The 11,767-nt window shown below is 36.7% G+C and overlaps 2 protein-coding genes across 2 annotated transcripts; one reads left to right on the forward strand and one right to left on the reverse strand.

Moving 5' to 3' along the window:
- Window positions 1-5,118: 5,118 nt before the first annotated feature.
- LOC122056692 (early nodulin-93-like) lies at window positions 5,119-8,529 on the forward strand. Its single transcript, XM_042618765.1, has 4 exons — window positions 5,119-5,286; window positions 7,011-7,072; window positions 7,279-7,354; window positions 8,218-8,529. Exons 1-4 carry the CDS (start codon window positions 5,223-5,225, stop codon window positions 8,307-8,309), a joined length of 294 nt encoding a protein of 97 aa, XP_042474699.1. The 5' UTR covers window positions 5,119-5,222; the 3' UTR covers window positions 8,310-8,529.
- A 1,260-nt stretch (window positions 8,530-9,789) lies between these two features.
- LOC122054988 (receptor-like protein EIX2) lies at window positions 9,790-11,231 on the reverse strand. Its single transcript, XM_042616393.1, has 3 exons — window positions 11,183-11,231; window positions 10,237-10,891; window positions 9,790-10,117 (listed from the first exon to the last, which is right to left on the reverse strand). The coding sequence occupies exons 1-3, from the start codon at window positions 11,229-11,231 to the stop codon at window positions 9,790-9,792; spliced, it is 1,032 nt and encodes a 343-aa protein (XP_042472327.1).
- Window positions 11,232-11,767: the final 536 nt, after the last annotated feature.

The raw sequence follows: 11,767 nt of genomic DNA on the forward strand, positions 1-11,767 counted from the left end.
CCCTTTGATCACATTAAAAAGAGGGGTTCTTTAAACAAGTCTAAGGAAAACAAAATTTTAAGTGAATTTTCATAAAAAAAATTTCTAAGGCAATTAATATTAATTTGTAAGGCAATATTTCAAAAGAGAATATCTAGTTTTAAAAAAAATTCTAAGTCAATATTCAGAAAAATTTTTAAGTTATTTTTTATAAAAGATTTCTAAGGCGATTTTAAAAAAAATATATAAGACAATATTCATAGAAAAATTTCTAAGTTAAAAAAAATATCTAAGTCAATAATTTTCAGAAATTTTCTAAAAAAAAAAAATTTATTTTCCAAAAAAAATATTATTATATAAATTAATTTTAAGTATTTTCTAACACAAATTGAATAACTCTTTTAAAGCATTAGGTAAATTAAATTAATGCTTTTTCAGTTAGTTAATTAAACTTTTCATTTCGATACTTGGCTTCCAGGTCGTGGCGAAGCACTAGGCCTTCTTGGTTATTGGAGCAACAACCACTTCCTTAGACAAAGCCTCATAATGAAATTAGTCGTTTAATTTCCTTGCTGAAAATGCTAAGTCTAATTTTAAATTAAACAGGTTTTTGGAACCCAGTAGAGGTTCCTACCTACAGGGTTAACCAAGTATTTCCTAGGTACATAGATTTTTGATATATTTCTAATTTGACTTTGATGAAATCTATAATACCAATTTAAACCTCTATAATTTCTAAAAGTAGAAATATTTGAACTTTTATATTTTTTCAATCTTTCTATTTCTTCTTTTAGTTTTTCATTTTCAATTTTCAATTTATCAAAATCCTCTATAAGACATGATTTTGCTAAAATTCTTTTTGTTTACAAAATTTTATTTTTTAATTTGATATTTTCATTTTCTAATTTATACATGGATTTAGTCATAGCTTTAATACCAAAGTAAAGTTCATCAGGAGGTAAGAGGCATACCTCACTTACCATATCAGACTTGAAGCCTGAATCTCCCCCTGCTTCGCTACTTCCATTTGAGGTCGCTCCCCCTTCATCAATGTTGGGTTCTGATGTACTTTGTCCTTCGTAGCTTGCCATCAGTGCTATCCCGGCATATTCTTGAGCTTCTGATTCGGATGAAGAAGTGTCGTCCCAAGTTGCTTTAGGTTGTGTTTCTTAGGTGCCTTCATTTTGACCTTCTTGAGTTCTGGGCACTCTTCCCTTAGGTGTCCCTCCTTCTGACACTGGTAGCACCGTACCTTTCTTCTACCTTTTTGATTCTTTTGATTCTGCATTTTAAATTTATTAGATTTAAAAAACTTTTTAAAATTTCTTACCATGTATGCTTCTTGATCGTCTTCGGAGTCTGACTCGAGTTCATCCTTCTGGGTTGTGTTCAGCGCCATAGTCTGGGTTGTATCCTTTGTCGTTCCTGCACACCTGGTTTCATGCAATTCAAGAGTAGAAAACAACTCTTCTAAAGTACTTACCTCCAGGTCTTTTGAGATGTAGTAGGCGTCGACGATTGATGTCCACTCCGGAGTTCTTGGAAACGCGTTGAGCGCGTAGCATATAGTGTCCCGGTTTGTTACCGTTTCACCAAGGTTTTCGAGACAAGTAACTAGTTCTTTTACCTTCGCATGTAGACCAGCTACTTTCTCACCTTTCTCCAGACGGATGTTCATCAGTTTGTTACGGAGGATGTCCCTTCTAGCGAGCTTCGCTTCGGACGTGCCTTCGTGGAGTTCCAAGAACTTCTCCCAAAGTTCTTTAGCAGATAAATAGTTTCTGATGCGGTTGACCTCTTGAGGCGGTAACACGCTCAGCAAGTGATGTTTCGCACGACTGTTTGCTACCGACTCATTCTGCTCCTTCTTTGTCCAATCGCTCTCTTCTTTTTCTTTTCCATCTTTATCTATTGGAGCTACAAAATCATATTTCATGATAAACCGAATTTCAAAATATGTTTTTAGGAATACCTCCATACGTCGCTTCCAGTCTGCGAAGTTCCCCTCGAATTTTGGTGGAACAATGCTTGGTCCGGCCATCTTTGTTGCTTCGATCGGCGGTTAGTCCTCCTGAAGCGCCTTGCTCTGATACCACTTGTTGGTCCCTTTGGAGGCCGGCAAGAGGGGAGGGGTGAATTGCCCTACAAAATAAAACCAAAAACCCTTCTCGGATATTCAACTAACTTAAAAGAACTTGTAATTAAAAAGGCAGAGACTATTAAAACAGAAAATAGACACACAGGAATTACTTGGTTTGCAATCAGAGGATTGCTAATCCAAGGCAAAGAAGACGCACTAATTGATTCTCCTCTGGGCGGAGTAGCCTCTTACAGCATTGAAAGCACAGAAAGAAATAACACAAATGAAAGAACTGGATTACAAGTAGTTGTTCTTGATTGATTATTGCTTCTGGACCAAGGCTATATTTATAGTCTTAGTCCGGGCGCCTGGAAGGGTTCCGGGAGCCCTGGGGGGGATAAATTTTATCCCCCAACGGTCGGATCGAGTCAAAACTCGATCCTGTTGAAAAGTCGATTCCGGGCGCCCGGAAGGGTTCCGGGCGCCCCGTCGGTTCCGGGCGCCCGAAATGGTTCCGGGCGCCCGGAGCCCTAAGGTCAACTTAAATTGACTTTTCGACTCCGATTCAGCTCGTCTCGATCCAGCTCATCTCGGTCCGGGTCTGTTCACTCCGGCTCCGTTTGCTTGGGTGATCTTGGCCTTCCGGAATAGGGCTCACCCGAACCCATGTTCCGGCCTTCTCCTCGAGCAGCCTTCCTTCCCGGTTTCTCGTCCCTCGAACGCCGCGCACGTTCTTCTCGTCCGCCGGTGTACTCTTCCGCGGTCACCTCGTCCCTCGGACGCACCGAGCCCGTCGGCTCTCTCCCCGTGCCGTCCTTCTCGTTAGCCGCGTCTTCCGCTCGACTTCCTGTGTTCCTAAGCTCCTGCACACTTAGACACAAGGGTTAAACAACGCAGGACCTAGCTTAACTTGTTTGATCACATCAAAACACCTCGGGGTTCCAACAGTGTGAACCTATGATGATTGAGTATAAGTCGAAGTACCTGAAGGTGTTTGGATATCCCACAAAGGATTCACCGCTCCTTGCGAGAAGACATATATCTTATGACCACTTGTCAGGATAATTACTCAAAGTCTTTGCAAAGCATCATGTTAAGAGCATGAGACTCTTAAACACATGTAGGAGTAATTTGAATCCAAGACAAGGAAGTATTAGTTATTTTAGGTGTGACATAGTCAGTATAGTGGGGACAAACACATAGACCATTGTTGGTCTCTTACGGTCGGCAAGAGGGGGCTGAATTACCCTGCACAACAAAACAAGACAAAAATACATTTTTCAAACAATCAGACTTTAGCACAATTATACACTTTAAAGAATAAAGAATGAAATGAGACAAGTACGAGACAAATGAGTTTTTACTTGGTTGGCAATCGGAGGATTACTACTCCAGGAAAAGTCGACTCAGTAGACAAATCTCCTTCTCAAACAAAATGTCGATGGTGGAGAAGCCTCGTATAGGGAAATTAAGCTCGTAAACTAAAAACAGAATTAGAAGTGAAGTACAGAGTGTGTTGTGTTGAAGGAGAAGACCAAGACTTTATTTATAATCCACTGGTCGAGCGGTCTGGGCGCTTGGAAGGGCTCCGGGTGTGGATAAAACTTTATCCACATTGCAATGACTACGTAAAACAAGCGAAGATAAATTTTATCTGGTCCGGGCACCTGGAACAGCTCCGAGTGCCCAGATCGGCTTCGACTAGGGACGCCTCGCCAAGGTTCCCTCGATTGGACAACAGAGGCCCGGGCGCTCGGAGTAGCTCTGGGCTCTCGGACTCCAGTCAACTCCACGTTAACTTTTTGTCCGGTTCTTTCGCTATGATTTCACTCGCTTGGGTGATTTTGACCATTCAGAATAGACTCATCCGGATCCATTTTTCGACCTTCTCGAGCAGCTTTTTGTCCCAGCTTCTAGTCCCTCAGAAATGCTGCGCACTTCCTTCTCGTCCACTAGCGTACTCTTCCGCAGCGTTGCATCCCTCAGATGCATCGAACCTGTTGACTCTCTTCCGTGTCGTCTTTCTTGCTAGCTATGTCTTTCGCTAGACTTTTTGTGCTCCTAAATTCCTCCACACTTAGACACAAGACATCAAAAGATAATATGACCTAACATGACTTGATTGATCACATAAAAACTATCATGAGCTACTTACAATCTCTCATTTTTTGATGTAAATAATCCAAATTAAGTTAGGATAAATCAAATACAAATAACAGTAAAAATAGGTAAGAAAAAGTACATAATTTGTAATTAATAAGATTTAATATAAAAAAATGTACCTTCCCCTAGGATACATTTTTATAATTAATAATTAATAATTAAAGCTTTATATAATTAAACATTAATGATTTTCTATTAATTAAACATTTAAAGCAAAATATAATCAAACAATGATAATGATATATCCTAAGGAATTTAATAATCAAATAAAATTGACACAAATAAATATTTATTTTATTGACAAGAAAGAAGGTATTAATTTATAATATATTTATTTTTAATAATCAAATATTTAAGCTTTTTATAAATTTTATACTTTTCATAGAAACTGAGTTTATCCGAAAAATTTGTTAGCAGACGGAAGTCATCCAGAAGGAGAGCAGATTCTCTGGATCATTTTTTGCGATCTAGAGGATGAACCACTCTATGCATTGATTCATTTGAATGTGCCTTATCTATTAAATGAGTAGGGTCCATTCAAATGAACCAATAATCTTTAATGGTCCATCCTCTGGATCACATTTGCGGTCCAGAAGATCCCGTCCCATTCGGAAGCTACCGTAATGGGCTAGGATAGAGCAGGCAACCTAAATAGAAATATGGATCCGTAAAGATCACAATTAATTAGGGTCAGATTACTATCATGATGGAATCGCAATTGGATTATGGGTCATCCCGGTCCACTTCCGATCTGGGAAAACACCCACTTTATTGCTTCCTTGTTCGAGAAATAATTATACCCCGTTTTCTATTGGATATAAATGTGGGACCAACAGAAGTCAAACGGCTGAAATGACTGCGTCCAATCTTTACAAGGTTAGCGGTTTTCCCCCTTTAACTGCCTTCTCGGTTTCAGTGGGCGATGGAGAAACAAATTTAGCATAAATCAAAATGAGGGTTTGCGATTTGCATCGGCGTCGGGAAAGATCTATCGAGAGCTATGAAGCCTGTGATCGCTTCACCGCAAGAGGAGAAGATCTCGACCTCTGAGAGTACCATTCAAAGTATAAATTTCAGCTTTTATTTCTGTTGGTTTTTGTTCATCCACGATCCTTAACTGTTTCGCGTGAAATCGTCGCTCGCCTGTTTATATCACTTACAAATTGTAGTTTTTTTTAGAAAGTAATGTGCTATCAGATCTTAATGTTTTTACCAAATCTTCATTTTTAGTTGATTTATCCTTTAACCGTTTAGTTTGAAATTAAAATGATCGATTTTGCTGAACAAGGTTTCATCGTTGCTTAAAATTAAGTACTTGAATTAATGATTTGTTCAAACACCCGCATGTGTATGCTCATCACTGATTTTAGTACCTAGCAAATTTTTAGTATGAGCAACATTCTCTCAATGTAGGTACAGATTCTTTTATACCTGTCTAGAGGAAAAATCAATGGCTTAATTATGGCTAGATTGTTCTTTTCCAAATTAGTATTTTGTGTTGATGGCAAACAGTTTATGCAATAGCATTTGTAAACTAATAACTCCTTTAAAGTTAAGGTAAACGAGAATATGATTCTATTAAAAAATATTAGCCTTTTATGGTCCAATAAAAAGTGAAATCAAATATAAAATAAAACATTAGAATGGTTCCTATGAGGCTATCAATCAAATTAGAACATGAAGTCATTCAGGAAGTTCAACTGTAGAACATTGGAAACAAATGACAAGATATTTTTGAGCCAATTTAAACTTTGTTAATTTTGATGTTTGTTCTTAAACCAATTTTTACCATAAGGCATCAGTAGGTTATGGATTTTATTGAATTGCATGCTTCATTTTATGGGACTACGTTAAGTTGTTTATTATGTTAACAAATTGTATGGATAGTGATTTCCAACACCACTGTGGATAGGCAGACATTAGGACACTGTTACATTAGTTGCTTGTGGTGCTAACAACATAGTATATGTGTTCTGCATAATCCTGATCTCTTTGTCTGCAATTCAGATTTATGAAATTACTTTTTAGTGTCTTTAATTTAAATAATTGTGCGGTCTGGATATTGTGCATTGTGCTCATTATCATTTAAATTTTAATTAGTTAACAGCCATAAAGTCTGTTGCCGTCTATATGATGCAAACATTTTGCTTTTTCAGATTACCTTTTTTTATAGCAATCTGTGCTCGCATCATTTAAGACATGAAGGCTGTCTATCTAGTTTCTGTATTTCTTATCTTTCATTTTGATGTGTTCCCCATTTTGCAAACATTTCTCTTTCTTGTTGAGTATAATTTCGAATTTTATCAATTACGGATGCCAATGCTATACTGGTATAACACTAGTTTTGGACTTTCGGCACACATTGATGGAAGACATATTGCTGTTAGTATATAAATAAATAAGACATTCTGTGCTGACAATAGGAGTTCTGTAATTACAATTTATTCTTTATTGGACTGGTACCTGTTGCTTATAGGCCATATTAATTTAAAACCTCATGAGACTTATGAAATGTTCTTTTTCTTTGATTTGAGACTTTTATTTATATAATAGATAACACTTGTTGTTCATGTAAGAGAATGCCATTACTTTAACTGGCCTTCCAATCTCATATGATTGTCTTTTACTATTTTGCCTTTTTAAGTCTCAATGAATTCAGTTGTTGATTATTAACCACAAAACAGAAAATTACATTTTTGATAGATCCTTATTGTAGTTTCTGTTTTCAGCCTCTCTTATATATGAATCATTGATTCTTTTTCTTAGTTTTTGTGTTTCTGCTCCACAGAAGCAGTGTCTTCTGGATTTAAGACAGCTATATTAACAGGTGCAATTGCTGCTGTGCCTACGGTGTGTTTTCCTTCAAATACTTCACGTTATTTTCATTATATATTGAGTATGCTTGCGTCGTGTTAGCTGAGAATTAACTAAACTATTGCATCTGTCACTCAATTTTCAATGTTAATGGATTTATTGCAAAAGCTCAGTATGAAAACTTGTTTTTTGTAGTTTTCTATCCACTTAGAGTTTCCTAATTCTAATATTTTTTGTTGCAGTTGGTTGGTTGTCGTGTTTTTCCATGGGCTAAACATAACCTCAACCACACTGCACAAGCACTGATCATATCAGCAGGTTTGTTCTCAAAAGGATATTGTCATTGCTGGTGCATTTCTTATTTTCGTTTCCATTTTTGAGAGGTAGATTATTCTATTTTTTAAATGTTCTATCACTTGAAAGTAAACACTCGAGTCTGTTTGTATTACATTTTTATGTCATTGTAAATGATGTAGACAAGAGAAAATATTCTTGGATAGAAGTACCAAGACATGGCCATAATCCATAAACAACAATGAGAGATGAGTTAAGAACCTTTTAACCATGAATGCATGAGCATAATTGATGCTCAAAGGGTAAAGTTGAAGGGGTGTCTTGGTGCAACGGTATAGTTATTGTCGTATGATCTGGAGGTCATGGGTTCGAGTTACGGAAACGACCTTTTGTAATACAGGTAAGACTGTGTATAATAGACCTAATGCGGTTCGACCTTTCTTCGGACCTCACATTGACGGAAGTTTCATGTACCGGATTGTCCTTTATGCATGAGCATAATTAATATATAGAGGCACGATTGGGTTTTGTACCTCACGTGCATTTCACATTGATTCACACTAAGGAGGCATAAATAATGAACCCATAAAATATGCTTATTTATGGAACACCCATATTTTGACCAATGATGACAAGAGCAATTGGGGAAGCAGGTATATATACGAGAGATGAGATGGATACATGGAGCGTGTGGAGCTGGAATGATCATTAATTTTACTTGGTTTTGCGAAATTTTCCTAATGTAGTTTAAAATCAGGGAGGTTAAGTTGGAACTTTTAGATTAGGAAGTTTTAAATGTAAATTTTTAGAAGATAATTTTTTGCAATTGTTTCTTAATTTCCACCTAGTAACAATAACCTTAATTACTTGTGCCCTATCTTTCGCAGCATCAATTGCTGGCTTCTTCGTTACCGCTGACAAGATCGTTCTAGCAAATGCAAGAGGTAATACTATTGGCAAGTATGGTAAGTCTGAATGACACAATCCTCTTCTTTGGATCGGAGTCCATATCGTGTTCAAGTTTCATTTACATAATCTTTCCGGTGCTTTGTTTTCGCAAAAATGTAATGCATTCCATGCCAAGTCGTTTCGACTGTAAGCTTCAATGCCTTTCCAGTTTCCCTCTGTTGATTGTTGTGGTAAAAGAGAAGATTTGAATGACCAAACATTTTAATAATTATCTTTGTGAGTTGTTTCCATTTTATTATCGGCAAAACTAAAAAGGAGGTTCCAAATTATGCAAATCAGTCAAAAGACATTCCTTTGTCAAAAATAAAAAATAAAAAATAAAATAAAATCAAAATAAAAAAGGGCTTCTCACTTTTCGAGAATATCTTTACTTTTAGTACTGTTGTAGCAAGTAGTTATTATATTTAAATTTTATCAAAATTATTTTAAATTAGCTAAAATTAATTTAAAACAGTTGTAGAGAGTACTTAGGTAACTATTATATAATTATAGTTAAATTTTGAATTTTAAAATTTTAAATTCTGAATATAATTATATTAAAATATTTTTTTTCCAATTTTATTAAAAAATAATTAAAATCACTTTAAATTAGTCAAATTTATTTTGAAATAATTGTAAAAGCTATTAAGTAACTACTACATAATTATAAATAAATTTTAAATCCTAAACTACTAGCCTTAAAATTTTAAATCCTAAATCCTAAGGACTATTATATCAAAATATTTTTTACTAGTTTAGTTAAAAATATTTAAATTTATCAAAATCATTTTAAATTAATTAAAATCACTTTAAAATAATAATACAAGCTATAAAATAGTTGTTACATGTTATATTAGTTAGTCGTAGTAATTATAATAATGATGGAAGTATGGGTATTCTTGAAAAGTGATGTGTCCTTTTGACTATTTACCTAATTTGGGGTGTCCATTTGATTTTTACCCTTTTATTATTTCTATAAATATTATTATTAGTATTATATATCCAATATTTTAGTAAACTCTATCATTAACCTAGGGCAAGCATTTGTTCCAAACTCTCATGTGAAATGTAGAACACTTTGTTCACCAGCCTAACTTGTTGCTCAGAGGTTTAGGTTCAAACTTTGCCTTTATTTAAAGGAGTGCTTGAGGGTTAGAAACCCTTTGTATCTGCGATCAGACACTTGTATGCAAATCCTTGTTGAATATGTATACCTGAGTTTGTATAATCTAAAGCTTTCTTATCTTTTATCTTTTATAGCTTGTTGAATTGACCTAGGGTGTTCGACTTCACCTACCTATGTATCGATTGATTGCTTTCGTGTCGGGTGTGGAGGAAGTAATACATACTTAGATAATTCAAGTACACAACCACAAATTTCACTGCATACGATAGTCTAATTGCTTAGAGTTGTAATTACATAAACTAACCTTAAGTAGAGGGAAGGTTAATTCCTCTCATTGCTTGTATGTAAATATTTGCGGCTTTCCTAGAGAATATGATCGTCACTGTCAAAATATACCATCGAACAGCTTGTCAATGCCACTGAAGTATGCATGCCTCCATCTATCTTTGAAGAAGATGACGCCGCAAAAGATCCAAAACCCCATCACAAATCCAAGAATAGTGCTAATGCATTGCCAAACCAAATCAGAGTTATTCTTGCCATACTCTTTCTCGCTGCTCTCTGTCACTGTTACATTGCTCGAGCAACTTTTGGAGATGGGTGGTCCGCACAAGTGAGGATTGTGCATGTAAATCGATGGATCTTCGAGATTTTGGAGTTGATGCCCAGATGGTATCTCTCCCGATAAGTTGTTGTAAGACAGATTCAAGTAACTAAGAAAAGTTAAGGAGGATTCATTGAAAGATCAAGAGATTCAATCAATGCAAGCCCTTCTATGCTCCAAGGAATCTTCCTAGTTAAACAATTTCTCGACAAATTCAAGCTCCCCAACGATGCAAGATCTCTAATTCCTTCTGTAATATCTCCGACCAAGCTGTTGCTTGAAAGATTAAGGCTGTTCATGAGATCCAGACTTTGCCTATAGTACATATCCTGTCCCTTGGAATACACTTGTAAGTCTATCAGATGTAGAAAAAAGATTGTGGCCTGTGATGAAGCCATTCCACTAAGATTGCCAATGTTAGTTGGTATGGCTCCTGAGAAGTTGTTGCTTGCGAGATCCAATATCTGAAGGCTTTGAAGTTTGGCAAACTCTGTCCGAATTTGCCCTGAGAACATGTTCGAGCGCAACCGCAAATATATCAGAGCCGGAAGATTGTCTCCTATCCAATGTGGTATGCTTCCAGTGAATCTATTCTCCGCCAGATGGACATAGCTCAACATGGTGCAAGTCTCCAACGGCAGCAGTGGCTCGCCCAAGACACCATTGTTACTGAGCTCCAGATCGGTCAGCCCAGTCAGAAACCTGATGCTGCTTGGAATAGCTCCGGAGAAACCATTGTTGCCCAGATTCAATGACCGAAGACCTCGTGACGACTCCCCCAAACAGTAAGGAATTTCTCCTGTAAAATTGTTGTTCGATAGCACAAGCAGCTGCAGATATGTGGACTGGCAGAGGGACGAGATGCTGCCTTCAAGCTCATTGTCTGAGAGAGACAATACATTGAGGTATGGTCATGAAGGCAAGTGCTCTGAGAAGGAATTGTTGTCGAGGGATAAAGGAACCAAGCGAAGCTGGAAGCTCGGTCGGCAATGGACCTTCCAGCAGATTGTTTTCCAGATTTAACTCTATCAACTTTGTGAACTCGAGAGAAGAAGGCAATTTGCCGGTTATTCAGTTGCCGTAAAGGTATACCAATATGTTGACGGCCGAAGAAACATTGTGCCAAAGCCACTCGGACAAAGCCCCTTTTATTCAACTCCCCCAGAGATCCAACCTCTTGATCCTTGTTTGCGACGTAACCATGTCAGAAACTGAGGCCCCATTCGAACACATCCGAGTCCAACTTCCGTCAGTTGGAAAGGAGGCACCCAACTCCGGCGAAGTGATAACGAAAGTGGGTCGTTCCACGAGAGTCACAAGTATTCCAAATTGGTAAGGCTGCTAAAATGAGCTTATGAAACAACACATCCGAAGTCATTCGCATGCAGACACTGTTAAAGTAATTAAACAGACGGGAAAGAATAGGTAGCAAAACAACCTTCTTGATTCATAGTTTAGCCATGAGACATACAATTTACAGAGATAATAAGTTGCTTAGTCAATTGAAAGATCAATAAAAAAAAGGGTCTAATATAATAATTAATATGTCCTAATTTGATTTGATCTGGTCAATGGCTAGCCATTGAATAATTCTTTTTTACCCTTTGAAAAATTTAACGGAAGGTTTCTGACATTGAGTCTGCTTGTTAGTTGATTGAAACGTTATCTAGATAATGATTTAGTAAAGATATTAGTAATTTGATCTTCTACAGAAATATAAGCGACCAATAATTGTTGGTCGTCACACATTCTCGAACAA

The sequence above is a fragment of the Zingiber officinale genome, chromosome 3B, assembly GCF_018446385.1.
Source record: "Zingiber officinale cultivar Zhangliang chromosome 3B, Zo_v1.1, whole genome shotgun sequence".
Lineage (NCBI taxonomy): Eukaryota > Viridiplantae > Streptophyta > Magnoliopsida > Zingiberales > Zingiberaceae > Zingiber > Zingiber officinale.

Coding starts and splice junctions, on each gene's coding strand:
- LOC122054988 (XM_042616393.1), bottom strand. CDS start 11,231: ATGGGGCCTCAGTTTCTGACATGGTTACGTCGCAAACAAGGATCAAGA. Junction 10,892..11,182: donor TCGCAAACAAGGATCAAGAG/GTTGGATCTCTG, acceptor TGTCTCTCTCAG/ACAATGAGCTTGAAGGCAGC. Junction 10,118..10,236: donor GGAATTAGAGATCTTGCATC/GTTGGGGAGCTT, acceptor AACTTTTCTTAG/TTACTTGAATCTGTCTTACA.
- LOC122056692 (XM_042618765.1), top strand. CDS start 5,223: ATGAAGCCTGTGATCGCTTCACCGCAAGAGGAGAAGATCTCGACCTCT. Junction 5,287..7,010: donor CTCTGAGAGTACCATTCAAA/GTATAAATTTCA, acceptor TCTGCTCCACAG/AAGCAGTGTCTTCTGGATTT. Junction 7,073..7,278: donor CAATTGCTGCTGTGCCTACG/GTGTGTTTTCCT, acceptor TTTTTGTTGCAG/TTGGTTGGTTGTCGTGTTTT.